This window comes from Chinchilla lanigera, unplaced genomic scaffold (genome assembly GCF_000276665.1).
Source record: "Chinchilla lanigera isolate Chin_1 unplaced genomic scaffold, ChiLan1.0 scaffold00042, whole genome shotgun sequence".
Classification (NCBI taxonomy): Eukaryota; Metazoa; Chordata; class Mammalia; order Rodentia; family Chinchillidae; genus Chinchilla; species Chinchilla lanigera.
Genome location: NW_004955443.1, coordinates 18818939 through 18839003, shown reverse-complemented (window position 1 = coordinate 18839003; position 20065 = coordinate 18818939). Strand labels below are relative to the sequence as shown.

Sequence of the window (20065 nt, the reverse complement as noted above, 5' to 3'; positions counted from 1 at the left end):
TACCGGGGATCAAACTCACGACCGTGTACTTGCTGGGCAGGCGCTGTGCCGCTGAGCTAGATCCCCAGCCCCGTGTCTGCATAATTTCTACCAACAGAAGAAAGAGGAATGGGAACATTTCTTCATTAAACTGAAGTCTATATGAATCAGATCAGTGTTCCTTTTTAATTCAGAAAAATACACTTTGGAGAATTATAATTGATAATGCTGAACCCTGAAGGCAGGAGATGCTCAGAGTTTTTACTGCTATATAATATACTCTCTTTGTGCAGGGAAAGTACAAGAGTAATTATTTCAGAAAGAAACTGACAAATTTATGATATGCGTACATACATCCATGCAGTAGTGAAGGTATGGTTCCCACAGCAAATGTCTTCAGAGTTCTGATTTCTGTGTATTTATAGCATTAGAAACCATTTTTCGTTTTCTAGTTATCAAAGAAAAATTTATTTCTTACCCTTATAAACTTTAATCAGTAGTTGAAGAATTAGGAGGCAAAGAAAGATTTCCCTTTACATTTTTTGTTGACCCTCTTAAAGCAAACCAAATGTCACTGTGTTATAGAAAGTATACTTTATAATCCTGGCACACTGATTAATGTACTGCCACCCTCTTCACATTTGTATATATGAAAAAAAAATCTGTTAATGTAGAACATGTGGAAAACAATGAACCTTAAACTCATTACTTTTTGTAGTAAATTTACCAGTATGTGAACTTGGGCAAGGCAGCTGATGAGCTGGTTTCCTCTGTATATGATGAGGATAATAACACCTACCTTGTAAGACTGATGTGGTTAAGAAGTGAGATATTCATGCAAACTATATACCATAGTGCCTACCTCCAGTAGCTGCTATTGTGATAATACTGCATCAGATGTACCATGTTTCGTTTGCCGCTATGTATTCCAAGTGTCTTGTACAGTACCTACCACATCATGTACACTTAAATAGTGAAAGAAAAGGAGCCTGATCCTGGGAGAACAATCAATTATCCTATTCTATTCTCTTTCCTTCCTCATCTCAGTTTTAGGTGAAAAAAGCAAAGGAAGCCAATTTTAAACTCATGAGTACAAGTATTCTGAATCCTCGCATATTTCTATGACCCTGAATAATTATTGAGTTAAAAAACATATATATATATACGTGAAGTATGTGGTTTGGCAAAAAAAAAAAAAAAGGAACAGAATTGATGTTAATGTTCTGCCTTGTCACTTAAAGAGAAAATGTTGCAATATCTGATCTAGAATTTAAATGGAGAAAGAAAGGACCAATTATATCAGGAATTAAAATAACCAGGCCACGTGGTAAAAACCTGTAGTCCTGTCTCTGGAGGCTGAGGCAGGAGGATCGTCTTCGAACGCAGCACTGGGCAACTCAGTGACTTACAAGACCTGTCTTGAAGTTATTTTATAAGTAAGTAAGTAAATAAATAAAAATGTATTATAGATGTAGCTCAGTGTAAAGGCCCTGGGTTCAGTTCCCTATACTGTCAAAAAAACTTTTTAAAAGTTGATATTTGACTTTTATCTTAAAAGTTTAATTTAATGTGAAGTATGTACTTTTTGAAATATTACTGATGAGGACTAGAAAACAGCAGCTTCTAAAATTTTATGTGAAAATATAGAAATAAAGTCCAGGAAAGGATACTCAGCAAAAGGCTTTGTAATTTTAAAGCTGGACTTTGCATTATGTCTTAATACCCTAGAAATAAAACACTTCAAGTACCAAATGAGAAATTAAACCATAAATTGGTAGAAAGAGGCCAAACATACCAGTGTATATTCCCCCATACCAGTTCCTCCCAGGCCTTCTGTTAGGCCCTCTAGTTTCCATCCCTTTCCAAACATAACCAAATATTGTCAGATACTAGAAACTATTTTGCCTGTTTTTGATTTTCATATAGTAAGCATCACATAAGTTTATGCCTTTTGAATGTGCCTTCTTTCACAAGTAGTCAACATTGCATATGTAGCCATACCTTGCTTAATTTCAGTACTTTGTTATATGATTATTCTGTAGTTTATCCAGTTCTTTGACAGTGATCATTTGGTTTATTTTTATTTTAGAGTTATTGAATCTTAATGGTGCTGTGGGCATTCTTATATTTTTTTTTGATATCCATTTGTTCAGATGTGAGGCATACCATTTGACTATTTTGGTACTTCATCAGAAATAAAAATCTAAAGTCAGCAAGTATATCTTTTAAAGTGTTGTCAAAGGTCTAGCAGTATCACTACTTTCTCAGGTGTATATACATTTATTTATATATTTATTTTGGAGACAAGGTCTCTCTATGTACAGGCTGGCCTCAAACTCATGGTGATCCTCCTGCTTCAGCCTCCCAAGTGCTGGGATTACAGGTATGCATCGCCATTCCTGGCTCAGGTGTACTTTTATTAAGGAAAAATTACAGGCTTTCATGAACCACCTAATTGCTTGATATTCTGTTTTAGAAGCTGAATCAGGAAGAATTTAGAGATGGGCCATTGGAGCATTTATAGGGAAACATTTCTTCCATATTTCTGATATTTCCATCCCTGTGATGGTAGCTTAAAAGGGTATAATGTTTGGCCTCTTTCTACCAAGTTTATGGTTTAATTTCTCACTTGGTAGTTGTAATGTTTTATTTCTAGGGTAGTAAGACATAATGCAAAGTCCACCCTTAAAATTATGGAGCCTTTTGCTGAGTATTTATTTATTTATTTATTTTTGTTTTGTTTTGTTTTGTTTCCGGTAATGGGAATCAAACTCACGACCTTGGGCTTGCCAGGCAGGTGCTGTGCTGCTGAGCTAAATCCCCAGCCCCTAGTGGTTATTTTTTTAAACGGTAATTTTTATAGTTAATTCTTGGGGGCAGGAAGTCACTCAGAGAATCCTTCTGGGACTTGATTTGTTTTTCTGCCTCTTTTCCTTTCCTACTAAAAGTCTTCTTGGCCCTTTCTGCTGTATTCTTATAGATCTGACCAGTCTCAGTGCCAAATGTCTTTTTACCTGTCCTTAACAGTGGCTTCCACATAATTGAACTTTGTTCGCAGACAGAGCAGCTATGCACTAAATGATGCATGTTTTCAAGAGTAGAACTCTTGGAGGACAGGTTGGAGAAATCTTGTAGTATGTGGTTGCACTCAGACTTCTAAATATCTTTTTTGGCGGGGTAAGAAGTACCTTTCTCATTTTGCTTTTTTTTTTTTTTTTTAAATAAAGAGTTTCAGTAGTATTGGAAAGAACATTTGGAAAAGTCAAGAGGAGTGTTAGCAACTCCTGATTTTCTCCTGGTATATTTTTTTCCTGAAACACGCTTTCAAGTGACTGCCTAACCATCAGAAATTCAAGATTACTTCCATCAACAACCTGAACATCTGTCAGAAAATTGTGTGGATAGAACAAAAATCTTCACTGCTTATATCTTGAGATGGGAGTGAGAAGTAAGCAAGGCTAAGAGGTACTTGACTCCATGATCACTTTGTGGATTTCCCAAGAAGGATGTTCAGGCATACGCAGTCTCTATTGAGACTCACACAGTTTCTCCTATAGGCAAGTCACGGGAGAGCTGTACTTGCTCACTATTTATTGCCTGGGCTGCCCTTCCTAGAGAGGTATAGATTCTAAGCATGTTGTCTCTTTCATTTTGCATCTTTACCTCGATGGTAGGATGAACTATTTATATACACATACACCCCCTGAGTTTTTGTTTGTTTGTTTTGGCACTTGTCTGTTTTTTCTGTTACTGGGTAGTTGCTGCCATGTGATATGGCGGTAATGTAGGCCCTTTTAAGCTGATCCTAGAGACCCTTTCTATGCCATAGTTGAAGGCAAAAATTAAAGGTGTATTGTTGTTGTAATATGTCCATGATGTAAAATCTTTTTAGCCAATTCTAAGTCTACAGTCCAATGACACTAAGTATGTTCACATTGTTGTGCAGCCATCACCACCATCTGTCTCTAGAGCTTTTTTCTGTAATCTAACTGTAACTTTGTACCTATTTATTAGTTCCCTGTTTTCCCCTTCTTCCTGCATGTGCTTAGTTCTTTACATGTTGTAGGATTGCTACTTATTTGTGACTAGAGAGAAAGTCAGGTCACTTTGGAGTCATAACTGAATTTACACCCCTCCCTACCATTTACCTTCTAGATCTGTGAACTTGGGTCAGGCTCTATACTTGTTCCTCATCTACCCTTATCTTTAAAAAACAGAATCCTTTCTGGAGAAAGCTGAGGGACTACCATTCATTTGCAGTGGTGAATTAATGGCCACCCTGCCCCTCTGTTGCAGATGGCCTGCTCCTTACCATTCATCTAATGCATGATTTCTTATGCCTAGTTAGCAGTTGTGGAATGATAGCATTGGAAAGAATTTCGTCTCTTCACTGTCATAAATATGTTTTATAGGTGCTGCTATATTTAAGAAATATGTACTCATTCATCTATTCATTTATCAAACATTTATTGAGTGCATTTTGAGTACCAAGCGTGCCTGCCTCTGACAGCCACCATCCTGGTTTCTGTCTCTGTGAGTTTAATTACTGTAGTTAGCTCTTACTTTTTTCCTTTTGTGTCTGGCTTATTTCACTTAGCATAATGTTTTCAAGATTTATCTATGTAGTATGTACCAGCATTTCTTTCCTTTTTAGGCTGAGTAATATCTCATTGTCCATATGTGCCACATTTTGTTTATCTATTCATTGTTAGTGGACATTTGGGTTCTTTCCACCTTTTGCCTATTGTGAATGATGCTACTGTAAACATTGGTGTACAACTATCGTTTTGAGTCTTTGCTGTCACTTTTGGGTATGTGCCCAGAAGTGTAATTGGTGGGTCATATGGTAATTGTTTTAAAATTTTTGATAAACCACACTGTTTTATATAACAGCTACACTAGATACAGTCTCACCAGCAGTGCCTGAGGGTTTCAGTTTCCCTACATCCTTCTTAACCTTGTTACTTCTGTTGTTGGTTCTGATAATAATGGCCATCTTAATGGATGTGTAGGATGTCATTGTGGTTTTGAATTGCATTTCCCTTATTAGTGTTGAGTAGATTTTCTTGTGCATATTGCCTGTTTTTATATTTTTGTTAGAGAAATACCTGTTTATTAGGTAGGCTTTTTTGTTGTTACTGTTTTGCACTATTGGGGGTAGAATGTAGGACCTTATGCTTGCTAGCCAAGCATTCTACCACTGAGCTACACCGTAGCCCTTTTTTGTTGTTGAGTTATAGGAATTCTTTTTATATAGTGGATGTTAGTTAATTCCTTAGATATATGATTATATGTATTTTTAAAGTAATATTCATTTCAGCTTCATTGTATTAGTTAGTATAAATATTCAGTTATCCACATTGAAGGAGTAGTGAGTGGTATTTTGTCAAATGCTTAGTTGGTGCTGAACACTCTTGTCAGTGCTTTCCATGTATGAACCTTTTGAATGCCCACAAATGTGTACTGAAAAAAAAAAAGGAAAAGAACTTGTGTGAACTTATTTTTGTTTGTTTTCAGTTGACCAAACTGAGACACAACATTTAAGTCCATTCTAGGTCACAGCACTAGTTTGCGTTAAAGCTAGGATTTGGATTTAAGCAGCCCAGCTCTGAGTCCATGCCCTTTCCATAGCACTTCTTCCCCAACTGGCTGTATATGATCAACCTGTGTGGTAAGTGAGACTTTGCAGGTCTGAACACTGCTTGACCCTTTCCACACAACTTTGTCATTCCTCTGTCCCCTGGGTGCCAAGACAGAAGGCAAAACCCAAGGTAGACAAAATCATGAAGATCAGAAGACCATGACTGAGTTCATAAGGGCATATGTGTCATATGAAGACACAGTTCATAAGATTAAGCAAAGTGCCTATAGAAGTCATTTGCACCAGTTAAGATTAGAACCTCTGTATCTCATTAAGTTGTATTCCTTTTGTGGAAGTTTAGATTTTTATAGGGTATGAACTTGAGTCTTTAGTGTGGCACAAAGGTTTAAAAATGGTTCCCTTGGTGAAATTTGTTTACTAAGATTTTTTTTTTAAATAGTGAATTCTTATCTCTACTTTTATTATTAATTTACTTTATTTTTAAGCCACTTGTATTCTAGAGTTGGTACTTGAGTGGTTAATGGTTGAGAAATAGAACATGCAATATCATTTTGTTTACCTAAGCCAAAGTTAATTAGTAAAGACAAAGAATTTGTCAGATTATCAAATGTATTCTAAAGCAAAATGGAATTTTTCTTGCTGCCCACTGTTATCAGTCATAATTATGTGTAGATCATGTTTCTGTGTGTTGTATATAAAATTAATGCTACTTTCTGAACAGCTTTTCTGTGTGTCTACATAGGCATAAGTGGGAGGTGCTGTGTGACTAGCAGATACATGATTTAAAAATTCTTTTGTTGATACAAATGATGCGCTATTCAACTTCTTTATGCATATTTTTGTACAGTTTACAAATTAGATGCTTCTGTGCAAATTTTCTGGAATTGAATTGGCCAGGTCAAAGGAATGTAATAGACATTGCAACAATGTTTTCTAAAAAAGTTGCACAAATTTAAACCCCCAACAGTATATGGCAATTTCTGTTTCTTCACCTGTGTACCACCCCTGGGTGTTATCAAACTTTAGATCTACAGCAGGCAATTTTAAAATAATTACCTTAATGACATAAAAGCGGAGCCAGAGAGCTGGCCACAAAGCCACCTTCCATGAATGTTTTTTGATAGGGTTGTCGCCACCAGATTCTGCAGCAAGCAGACTTGGGTCAGGGTCTTGATTAAGAGATACATGCTTCTTTGGGTGTGTCCATTTTGTTCTGGTAGAATTTTACTTTGTAGAAACATTGCCAAGGTACTGCAGAGTTCACCCACCTTCTTCAAATGTTAACATTTACCACATTTACTTTATCCTTTGAACACACACAAATACATGAACTTTTTTCCCTACAGTGTTTGAAAGTAAGTTCTGTCATACGACAGTATTTTTGAACATTCCCTTATGTAACTGCTGTACAATTGTCAAAGTTAGGAAATTAAAATTGATGTAATTCTGTTATCTGTAGGATTTATCCAGATTCTGTCAGTTGTCAAGTATGTTTTATAGCAAACACCCTTTCTGTTCATATGTCATATGGTGCAGTTATGTGTGTAGTCTTTAATCTGCGCCTGTTCCTTAAGTTTTTTTGTTGAAAAATCTGTTCCACAATTTGAATTTATTCCTCATGTTTAAATTCAGTTTCTGGGTTTTGGGGGGTGGGAGTAGCAATATCACAAAAGCAATATTTTGTTTTGAAAAGGTATTTGATGTAGTTTGAGTGTGTGTGTGAGTGTGTGTGTGTGTGTGTGTGTGTGTGTGTGTGTGCACGCATGCAGGATGTACAGTTCTGGGGATTGAACCCAGAGCTTCCTGCATGCTAATCACGTGCTGTACCACTGAGCTGTACCCACTCCCCCTAAAGATCTTTGAGGCCATATTTTCATATAGGGTCTTCATAAGAGATACTAATGGAGATCAGAATTCTTACAACTTACTTGTCCTGTCTGTGTAGTAGAGTTGAATGTTGTTGCATGCTTAACCCACGAGCATCCTTCAGGTATAGATATTTGGACAGAGAGCCTTAACCGAACCTGGTACTCATATTGGAGAAACCTAAAAAGCCAGATATCAAGCATAGTAGGAGATTAAGGTCTTAATCAGCCTTTATTTTCGTCTTACTTTTTCTTCTCTACACAAATCCTGGCATTTATGAATTCTGTAGAATTTAAATACAGTATAGCAGATTTGATGTAGTTTGGTTTAATTATGAATTTTAATATGAGTAGACACTTCTCAGAAATACAAATAGCGAATAAATACATTAAAAATGCTCATTGTTGCTGGCTATCAGAATAAAACACACTAAAACTACCCTGAGATATCATGTTACTCCAGAAAGAATGGTTATCATCGTAAAAATCTAATAATAAAAATTGCTGGTTAGGATGTGGGGGAAAAGAAATCCTACTGCATTGTTGGTGGGAATATAAAGTAGTACAACCACTGTAGAAATCAATGTGGAGATTTCTTAAAAAACTAAAAATACAAATTCGATTTGATCCAGCTATCCCCCTCCTAGGTGTCTTTCCAAAAGATTTAAAATCTTCATATTTCAGGAATGCATGCATAGCCATGTTTATAGCAGCACAATTTACAATCGTTAACTCTTGGTAGCAGCCATATATGTCCATCAACAGATGGATGAATGGATAAGGAAAATGTGATATTTATACATAATGGAGTAGTATCTTGCCATAAGGAAAGACAAAGAGGCATTTATAGGTAAATGGGTGCAACTTGAGAACATAATGTTAAATGAGGTGTCACACAAGATCAAACATGGTTTCTCTTATGAGAGAAAAAATATATGAGTAAAAATAAATACAAATAAAGAGTAAAATAGAAGAGCGATAACTAGGAAATAAGTTCAAATACTTCCCTAAATTGCATATTCTGTTCCAAAAATATTTCAATATATGCGGATTTGTTTCATTTATACTAATAGTTTATCTTAGTTCATTGAAAAGTTTCTGTTATCTGTTTATTTTTGTAAGGATCTTTTTAATTTATGTTTTGTACTAAGTAGATTTATGTTTTGTACCTTGAAGATAATTATACATAGTGTGACAACTGCTATGAAAATTTGTTTTTTTCATAAAATGAAAAGAAAAAGTTGATTGTAAAGTCAAAAAAATTATTAATTCGCTTTGTTAATGCTTTTTTGTTGTTGTTGTTTTGGTACCGGGAATCAAACTCAGGACCTTGTGCTTGCCAGGCAGGCACTGTGTCGCTGAGCTATATTCTGACCTTGTTAATGCTTTCTTTTCCCCTTCTCTCCTGCAAACCTCACCAGTACTTTTGCATTCATCTTAATCTCATTTTTAAGCAGAAAATTTGTGAGGTACAGAAAAACATAGGGAGTTCCTTAAAGTTTCACGACCCCATGACAGTTTCTTTTTTTTTTTTTTTTTTTTGGTTTTTCTCCGGTACTGGGAACCGAACTCACGACCTTGCGCTTGCCAGGCAGGCGCTTTGCCGCTGAGCTAAATCCCCAGCCCCCCCATGACAGTTTCAAAGGCAATGTTCTAGTGCTGTTACTAAGGCAGTATAGGTGGGTTTTGCTTTGTTTTGTCATTGTGTAATTACTAAATTGTGTACTTAAAGACAGTACCTCCCTTTCCCTTTTTCATTTTTGACTTGGTTTTGCCATGGGAAGTGTCTTTTAGCCAGAAAAGGTGTAAAGATGGTGAAGTCCTGATAACTCTTATCATGTTTGGCCCCAGTGCATTTGTGGTCATATACTTGCTTAACAAATTGGTAAATATATAAAGAAGCATATATGGTGGTAGGAAACACTGTTGTCCCATTTCTGAGGAGAAGGGAGTGTGTGTATATAAATGTAATGAGTAGGCAGATATTTTACTCATTTTGAAAACTCTAATGGATTGGAAGATATGTGGAAACCTCATTACTACTTGCAGGTAGGAAGTACTTTCATGATACATTGCAACTTTTAAAAAGTCTTCACACACCTTGGTATATAAATCAGATTCAGCTAGAGTAATTAACATTACAGTAGTTATTCTTACTTTGAATATAAGATCTTTGTTATCTGATAAGGGAAAAGTTAGTGAAGTTAAGGTAAAATTAATTTGCTAGTTTAAAATTACCCATATGGCATATAGAAAGTCAAGAATGTACGTTTCCTTCAGCTGTTGTATTATATGTGCATAATGGGTAATGATGGCAAACAGGTGTTTTATTCGACCTCACTCCTACTCTGAGGGAGAAGGGATATAGTACATAGAGCTAGAAGGAAAGGGCATGGTGTAAATCAGCAGTGTACCAGCTAATTTTTGTTTGCTACTTTAAAAAGTCTGGAATCATAATCTTTTCTCTTTAAAGGTTGCCAGGATTGTTTAGTTTATTACACGTAAAGTACATGTATATGGTATGTAGAAAATTGGAGAAACCTACTCATGTAAATAAGATATTGACAGTCTATCAGAAGAGAAATTTGATAGTAGTGATTCTGTTACAATGAAGATTTAATTCTTTACTTCATAAAATTAAAAGGGCCCTTAGGGCACTTAAAGACCTAGTTTTGCTTTTTGGTTTTTATGTTGTGAAACATACTATATAGCTATTACAAAAAAATGTTTTACATAAGAATAGCTTAAATTTGGTTGGTTCAGCTTATTTCTGGTTTACTTGTCAGTTCAGATCATGTTAAGAGGCATCTTGTTTTTAAGATAGATTGCCAAACTACATCATGAATTTTATTGAATCACCCATGATTAAAGATGGGCTGCCTTTTGTAGTAAATAATTTTTAAAGCTTTGTGTTAGTCCTCCATCAGGTTGGTAGCAGAGATACATCTTGATAAGTACAGGTACATGTTGTATCTTGTTATAACTTGACACTTTTTCATATGAAGATTTATTAAATGTTGGATTATGACCATTAACTGTATACTGTGAATCTACTAGACTTTTTTGAATTTTTGAATTCTATCCCTATTCCAATTAATATAGTAGCCCAGTAGATAAATGAGATAAGTAGTAGATAACTTCGTCATGGCGTATGCATTAAACAGAGGATCAGTAAAAATTGCTCACAATTTTTATTATATTACTGAAGAAGCAATTCAATCTTAATATTTCTGCAGTACCTAGGCTTAGGATGGCACCTAGATAGAATGATGTATGGTTTGGTTCAAAATGCTATCCAGATTCAGCAGGCATTTGTACTTAGCTCTTGTACTTACCTTTTCTATCAAGTTAGAAGTAATATTGCATGAGCATACTATATAATTGCTGACTTGATCTAATAAGTATTTTTTAAAAGATATTTTAATCAACATTTACTTGTTAATCTAATTTTGGTAGAATTTCAAAAAATCTAGGAATAAAATTTATATTCAGTGTTGAGTGCAATGAGTCTCTTACTAAGTTATGTAATTAACTTATGTTAGATCCCAGTGGGTACTTGGTGGTTCAAATATTAAGAGTTAACAGGATGATTGGAAGGGTGACAGCATTATTGAAATGTCTGTCATTTGTCCATTACGTAGATTCCAGGCATACCTCACTTCTCGCTGTGAAATATAATTCTGTATATACAGACTTCTTGGTGTATGTGTGATATTCTATACCTATCCAAGTAAAGCAGTTCTATTGTAATTATATGTTATAGTGGTACATTTAATCAGTTTCAGAGATTTCAAAATAATTTTCCTGTGGAAAAAGATTCAGGAATAGATTTTTGCTTTAAACTCCATAGCTGTAATTGATAGACCAGTCAGTAGTTAAGTATGTTACATGTACAGTCTTTAGCCACCTTGTAACGGTTATTACTAAAACACTGTGTAAGTGTACTATAGAGTAAAATAAAAACTAATCAAAAGTTATTCTCCTTATAAAAACTTGGATTATTTGCTCATTTTCTGCTATTTCAATTAAAGCTACTTTCTAATATTTCAGTAGTATTTAATGAAAAAAATAATATATTCAGGTTTAGATGCCATTATAAATTATGAATTTATAATGTCATTTAATTAATTAAACAGAATCAAGCGGGAGCCTAAAGACTTCATCAAAGCAAATAGTCTTGTGGAATATCGCAAATACAGTATAGAAACTGCTGAGAACAATTCATGTACCTGTTAGAACTGAAGTCTTGTTTCAAAACAAAAAACAACATTCATTACTATTTTTCTTCAAACGCTGTGCCTTCACCATCTTTCAGAAAACCACATTTTCCTACTACAGAGGAAATAAGGGGTCATAAAAAAATAACTACATATGCTTTATATACTTGTCTCTATTAACATTGTAGTTCTTTTACTTCTTTTGGCTTAACTCTTTATAACTTTAAAATGGTAATTACTAACATTTATTGAGCACTCACTAGAGCCTAGGCAGTATTCCATATATTTTCAGTATATAAATTAAATCATTAATTGCCATACTTAATTTCCTCATCGACCAGATCAGGAGAGTCACGTGACTAACCTCAGAGTTACCCAGCAGAACACCACATCACGAATTTGAACTGAACTGATGTTACTCTAGAGTCTTTCCCTCCATGTTTTGCCATAATGTGAACCTGAATTATGTGTCCTTGAGTTTGGTTATGCTTTTCTCCTTGTCAGCTCTGTGTGAATTTCTGCCTTTGTGCTAGCTCATAGGGTCACAGATTGTAGACTAGTTCTCAGTCTGGGTTTCATTCTTAACCTGGCTTGCCACTTATTTTATGACATTGAACAGGTTGATTTTTATATCTTTAAGATGAGGCCAGTAGGTACCTTATACAGTTGTTTTACAGTGATTAAATAGGGTACTGTATAGAAAGTGCATGGTTAGTTTCTGACATAGGATGAAGACTTGTGACCTCAGCACCACCTCTTGGGCTCAGAGCGTTTTTCTCCACTGTTGATACTGAAGGACTGTGGTCTTTGTTTTTTTTTTTTTTTTGAGGTGCCTGTCATCTTCATCTCATCAGTTTTCTGCTTTCTCACAGCAAGTGTGCAAGGCCTACTTAGGGTGTGGTTTTTTTTTTTTTTTTTAACTCTTTAAAATGTGTATTTTGTTATTTGTAGTTAGAGATGACCCCTAGAGGATTTCTCTTTTCTATGTTCCTCAGTAAGGTTGAAATTAAGTCATAAAGGAAATTTTATGAGGTCTAAAAAGCTAACTATGATGGTTATATGACACACAAAGCTAACTATGGTGGTTATACGACAGTTTTTTAAAATATTTTTTTTCTCCCCCTCCCAGGAAATTTGGTGAGCGGCCTCCACCTAAACGACTCACTAGGTAAGTATTACATTAGGCTTTCACTCAGCCAGTTTGTGTATCTTGTCATTTATTAAGGTACTCTTAGAAACCCTTCCCATATTGGTACCTGCCTTACAGGCTTATTCTCATCATTCCTTCCCCCTGTTTTCTCCTCCAAAAAACAAAAGCAACAGTATTATGAGGATATATTTCAAAGGGAAAGACTGAAACCTTTGCAAGCAGTAACTTTTATAATATAGCGACGATAACAAGGTTGGCAACATTAAAGATTCCTATATTTAGCTGTGTTTAACCCGTCACAATTCTTTGATTACAAGATTTTTTTTTAACCTGTTTTAAAGAAAACATAAAATTGTATATATTTTAATGAAAATATAAACAAATTGCTCTAATGATACAAAATTAGTTTTGTAATACACGTTTGTTATAGACATTAAAGTATTAATCTCAAAAATGATAAAAAGCTTTCTCAGTATAGATTGTAAGGTAAACTCAGTTGCATAATCAAAGTCATAGAGTTACTGCTGAAACCTTTTATTATTAGTTTTTTGTAATTTTTGAAGAAAATTGTATGTAAAAAGATGTATGTATGTCTTTTTTTCTTTTTCTAAGTTAACTGCTATTGTATGCTGTTATGATTCTGTACCTTTTAGCCCTACAGTATATCTTCTACCTTGATAGTTCTCTTCAAAGGCTCATGGTTTTCCATCTTCTTACCATTCCTTGATGGCCCTGTAGATTATTTCCAGATCATTGCTACTATTAAAAGAGATGTTTCACTTAACCACTTAATACTTTACCCCCAACGTCACTCAGGCACCGTTTCTGTACAGACTGTCCTGAGCGTCACTTAGGCAGGTGTCATTTCTACCAGTTGATTTTTGTATTGAGTAAATTTGATAAAGTTATTTTTATACTTCTGTTATCTTATAAAAACTAATGAAAAAATTTGCAAGTTTTGAGCATTCTGTGTTTAAATAATTGGTCTGGTAAAAGAATGAGGGAGACTTGTCAGAAGAACATAGGAAACAGTTTGAAGATACTCCTACATCTTGATCATCAGATGAATCTGAAACACTAGATCATCAAATAAGTAATAATGCAATAGGTTAAAACCCATAAAATCAAGCAACAGTTTAGAAGTCAATACAGGCAGGTTGAGCATGCCTACTCTAGAAATCTGAGTATCTACAGTACTCTAAAATCTGAAACATTTTGAGTACTGACATAGTACTTAAAACACAGTACTTAAAGCATTTTGGATTTTTAGATTTGGGATATTCAAACCTTAAATTCTGTCCAAATATACCAAAAATCTGAAAAAACTGAGCTCTAGAATACTTCTGGTGCTAAACATTTGGGAAAACAGATATTGAACCTATAATGAGATAATTATCTCAGCACAGAGATAATTATCTCTCCCTGTACATATAAATATTATAAAATTATTTATACAAATGAATCATAAATGGAGGAATATAATAACTTTTCCTTATAGAAGAATGCCACCTAACAAATGTAGACTGAGTATGGAATTAAGAAAATCATTATTGGATAGTTGAAATGTAGCAATTATTTCCAACAAAATCATCAGTGCCTGCTTAAACTTCTGAGTTAAAGTTTGTTGAAAACTTAAATTTTCTGACAATTAAAAAGGGAAACAGTAACATGACAATGCACAGCCTGGCAGATACTACTTTAATCAAGTGATTTACATTAATATCTCCATCAGTGACAGAGATATCATGTGCATCCCAAGGAGGAAACATTGTCACGTTTGGAGTAAGATGCAAATTAAGGGACATCTATAAAATACTGTAAATGGTGTTTATTCTTCAAAAATCTTAAGATGATGTAAAACAAAGACTAAGGAATTGCTCTAGATCAAAGGAGACCAAAGAGATGGAACAACTATATTTAAGTATCTTGAAGCTGGAAAATTTTTTTCTTTTGTTATGAAGCTGGAGCTGACATGTTTTCTGTAATGGCATTGGTCAGACAGCAAGATTTGAGTAAAATATTTAGAATAGATATTATTGTTTTATCAGCGATAATAGTATTGTGATTTTTAAAAGAATGTCCTTTTTAAAAGGAAATAAACATAGAAGTATTTTGGATAAAGTGGCACACCCACAGTATTCTTTAATGTTTTAAATATAACATGCAAATAAGATGTTAAAATATTAAAATTTAAAGGGCCTAGGTGACTAGGAATTCCTAGTTCTACTTTTGCCAGTTTTCTGTGTAATCTTTAAGGTTATTTTACGTCTTTTTTCTTTTGTGCTGGGACTTGAACTCATGACTTCGCTCTTGCCAGGCAGGCGCAGTGCCGCTGAGCTATATCCCCAGCTAAAGTTATTTTAAAAATTAAAACATTTTAAAAACTATCTCATAAATATTCCAGATGAAACAGATTAGGAAATTACAACTTGCCTCATAGGTCCATGTAAACATATTTCCATTATTTGTTTTTGTGTATCTGTTGAATAAATTCTGATCAGTAGATTTGCTATATTTAGATACATGGGCATTTTGAAATTTAAAACTTAGAAGGTAAATATTACTAACATTAGTTAAGTTGAGGTGGCTTCTAATGATATATTTTAGTGACTAAATTACTTTAATGGATACATCTATAAGCAATATGATAATAAACTTTATAAGGAAATTTTTCTTTCTTTCCCTAAATACATATAGTAATACAATATACCCCATCTACTTTACTGTGATTTTGTATCGTTTACTGTTTAAGTGGTTTTTCCCTGCTTGGAAAATTTTAGTAGCACTTAGAGCTACTACTTCTGGTTAAGATGGAGTAATGATTCACAGACCTCAATATTAAACCAGAAACACTAAAGCTATTGGAAGAGAAGGTAGGTAAAAACCTTGAAGACATAGGGGTAGGCAGAGAGTTCATGAACAAAAACCAAATTGCACGTGAAACACTTGAAAGAATCAACAACTGGGATCTCATCCTACTGAAAAGTTTCTGCACATCTAAAGAAATCACCAGCAAAGTAAAAAGAAAACCCACAAACTTGGAAAAAATTTTAGCTGATTGTCCATCAGACAAAAGCCTTCTATCTAGAACATATAAAGAATTAAAAAATTTCAGCCCCTCCAAATTCAAAGACCCAATCCAAAAATGGGCAGCGGAGATGAATACACACTTCTCAGACAAGGAGATACAAATGGGAAATAAATATATGAGAAAATGTTCAACATCATTAGTCATTCGAGAAATGCAAATTAAAACAACACTGAGATTCCACCTTACCCCAGTAAGAATGGCTAGCATTAAGAAATCAGCCAATAACAAATGCTGGCGAGGCTGTGGAGAAATAGGAACCCTTCTCCACTGCTGGTGGGAATGCAGACTGGTGAAACCACTGTGGAAATCAGTTTGGAGAGTCCTCAGAAAACTAGGTCTAGAGGTCCCATTCAACCCAGCTATCCCCCTGCTGGGTATTTTCCCAGAAGATCTAAAAACGTCATATCACAGTGATGTATGTGCACCTATGTTCATAGCAGCACAATTTGTAATTGCTAAAATGTGGAAGCAACCCAAATGTCCATCCACTGAGGATTGGATAAGAAAATTGTGGTACTTTTATATAATGGAATATTACTCAGCTGTAAAGAAAGATAAACTCGAGGCTTTTATAGGCAAATGGTCACAACTAGAGACCATACTCATAAGCGAAATAAATCAAACATACATGTGCAAGCACCGCATTGTTTCTCTAGTGTAAAGCCTGAAAGAGTTAATTTAAACTAGGAGATATGACAGACATTGGGAATTGATAGGAAAACACTCATAGGTAAAGGATAACTGGAATATGGGAAAAGAGAAGGGAAAGAAGGAGAAAGTTTGTATATATGTATATGCAGGATAGTTAACACAGGTGTTCTACTGTCCTGTATTTCCTTGCTGAAAGAAACTGTCAGTGAGGCATTCATTGGTTGATTAGCTTTGTATGTCTATATGTGTTTTCATGAGAAACTACATTGAATATATCAATATGTAATACAATAAGCATTGTTAATTCCCTACCACTCTGTTTGTAACTCTGTAATGTCTGTACTGATCCTTTGCTATTTTGTAAAACGTTGTCGATCTGTTAGTATTTTCCTCCTTTTATTTCTAAAATTTAAAAAAAAAAAAAAAGATGGAGTAATGGGAGCTAGAATTATTCTCCAGCCTGTAACAACTAAAAAACGTGGACAGAATACGTAACAGTGATTTTCACAATACTGAACATCAGGCAAGGAAAGGTAGTGATTCCCAAGAGAAAGGAAAAAAACGAGATGAGCCCTATGACTGCCCCGGCTTTTTGCCTGAGTTTCCAGGCTGGGCTATAGGAAGGGGCTATGAGTAGAAGCCAAGAGAGCTGAGTTCACAGGGCTGAGACCCAGAGGGGAAGGAATCCCCAAGAACTGCAGAGCTTCTCTTCTGGTGTTCAAATGGGTACTGATCAGCACATGCATGTGAAGAAACTACCCATTTTGAGGGAAAAAGCATCCAAAAGGATGAGAGGAACCAGTCCCTAAAACTCATTTAGGGCTATGAATTGTGCTTGTTTTGAATGGCCAGAAGAAAAAAACCTCCTAAATCACAGACTATCACCAAAAGTACTCAGAAGGGTTTTACTTCATTTAAAAATTAGCCCAGACTAAATGATGCTCTGTTTTCACATAACAAACATAAAGCACAATTGAAAAGATCAAACTTATGTAACTGGGTAACAGAACAAGCTCAAGAATAAAATAAAATTCAACACTCAAAAACAAAAATCAAAATTTACCAGTCATACAAAAGCAGGAAAATACGCATAATGAAAAGAAAACAAAGTCAAAGGCATGCAGATATGTCAGGGGTGACATTAAAACAGTTATTATACTTACGTTCTGTATATTCAGGGAGCTAAGATTAATCATTAAGAAAATGGCCAGATAGTATTTTAGATTCTGTGAGCCACATAGCCACTGTGGTATAACTCAACTCCATGTGAGCACAAATACGATTTTGTTTCTGAAATAGGCAAAGTCCTGCCTACTGGTTGAGCTAGAGGAGAGAATGATCAAGTTTAATAAAGTTATGGAAGATGCATACTTATAAAAGAGAGACCCAATTCAAATTTGTAGAGTTGAGAATAAAATTTAAGATGAAAAAAACATTTGATGAGTTTAATTTCAGGATGAGCCAGGGAGCAGTTAGTGAATTTGAAGACATAGCAGTACGAATTATCTAAAATAAAGCACACAGAAAAAAATATATGAGGAAAAAGGGCAAGCTTTACTAAGCTGTGGTCAGTCTTCCAAGTGTCCTTATATACATGTATATAAGGAATCATTGAAGGAGACAGTATGAATAAAACAATATGTGAAGAAATAATGGCCAAGTTTTTTTCTAAGTTTCATTAAAAACTTTAAAACCACAGATACAAGAAACTCAGTGAATCTCAAGTGTAAAACTACATTGAAACACGTCATCATCAATTCGATTAAAACTAGTGCTAAAGAAAAAACCGTACAGAAAACACAGACAAAAGACACATTTTGCAAAAGACAAAAGATGAGAACACAACAGGGTTTTCATCTGAAACTTGCTATGGATAAGAAAATACAGCATGTGCTTTTAAAGTGTTCAAAGGGGGAAAATACCTGTCAACCTAGAATTCTCTACCCAGTAAAGGCAAAAGAAAGACTTTAAGGACACACTAAAAATAGAAAGAATTGATCATAGACCTGGGTTACAATGTTGTAAGAAATCCTTTGAGCAGAGGACAGTCATGCTACACATTACTAGTGTCAAGCAAAAGAAAGATGACATCACTGACATTCTACAAATATGTAAAGGATAACAAGCAAATATTAAAATTAATATTTTGCCAATTGCTCAAAGCTTTTGAAGAAATACAAAAATTCCTTAAAAGTAGCAAATTATCTAAGCCTACATGAAGAAAAGACTAATCTGAACAAACTTGTGTCTGAAGAAATTTAGTTCGTTATGACAAGGAAAACTGCAGACCCAAGTAGCATTGCTATTGAATTCTATTAAGTGTAAGAAAACAAAAGCACATCATTTTTATATTCTTCAAGAAGTTGGAGAGCAGGACATATTTTCTAGTACATTTTGAAAATAGTGTTTCCCTGTTATTAAAGCAGGCAGAGCTATTACAGAAAAATAAATCTGTAAGCTAATATCCATTATTGAGCAAAGATGCAAGAAAACAAATTTTCAAATGAAATCCAACAATATATTTGAGGGATATTTATGACCTACTGAGATTTATTTTAGAAGTGGAAAACAGTCATTTTAATGCATTATATTAGCTGAATGAAAAAGGAATATTAACAAAAAGGAATATATTAAATAAATGAAAAGGTCATTTGAAGGGATTTAGAAAACCCCTGGTTTTTTTGTTTTTTTGGTACCAGGAATCAAACTCATTACTTGTGCTTTCCAGGCAGGTGTTGCGCCGCTAAGCTATATCCCTGGCCCCTAGAAAACACTTTGACATTCATTCTTGACAAAAATTATTAGCAAACTAAGGGAATTTACTCATCCTGATAAAGAACACCTATGAAAAATAACATTTACTGTATCATACGTTCTAATGGAAGCCAAAATGCTTTTCCTGTAGCATCAGGAACAAAGAAGGATGTCCACTCTTAACTGTTTTTGTTAAACACTGTGTTTGAGTTTCTGATCCTTATAGTAAGACCAAAAAATGAAATTAAAAACACCCAAATTGGGAAGAAGTAAAATTATCTTTATTTGCAGATACCACAATCACTTGAATAGAACATTATATGAAATCTTTAAAAAAAAAATCTTTTAAAAAAGCGATTAGAATTAATAAGTGAGTTTAGCAAGGTAGTAGGGTACATGATAAACATATAAAACTGAATTGTATTTCGATATGCTAGTAAATACAAATGAGAAACTGAAAACTGAAATACAGTATCATTTACAATAAAATCAAACAATATCTAATTCTTAAGAGGAAATTTGACAAAAGGTATGCCAAACTCCACCCTGAAAACTACCAGGTATTTCTGGGAGAACTTGAATTCCTAAGTAAATGTTTTATTTGTAGTAGTTAACTTTGTTATGGTGTCAGTTCTTCCCAAATTGGTGTGGGTTTAGCACAATCCTAGGTAGGATCCCAAGAGCTTTTTTGGGTAGCAGTTGGCAAACAGTTTCTAAAATTCATATGGAAATGTAGATAATCTAGAATGGCCAAAA

General features: G+C 34.4%; 1 protein-coding gene across 6 annotated transcripts in view; it reads left to right on the top strand.

Annotated features, from left to right (window-relative positions):
- The window catches only part of Rbpj (recombination signal binding protein for immunoglobulin kappa J region), a 246381-nt gene that overhangs the window by 190438 nt on the left and 35878 nt on the right, over positions 1-20065 (top strand). For 5 of the 6 annotated variants that reach the window (XM_013518082.1, XM_005392029.2, XM_013518083.1 and 2 more), the window contains one exon: positions 12793-12831. In XM_013518082.1, coding sequence (XP_013373536.1) covers positions 12793-12831 — 39 coding nt within the window. Of the gene's footprint in view, positions 1-12792; positions 12832-20065 lie in introns of those variants that run through there. The other variant, XM_013518085.1, reaches the window with a different exon arrangement.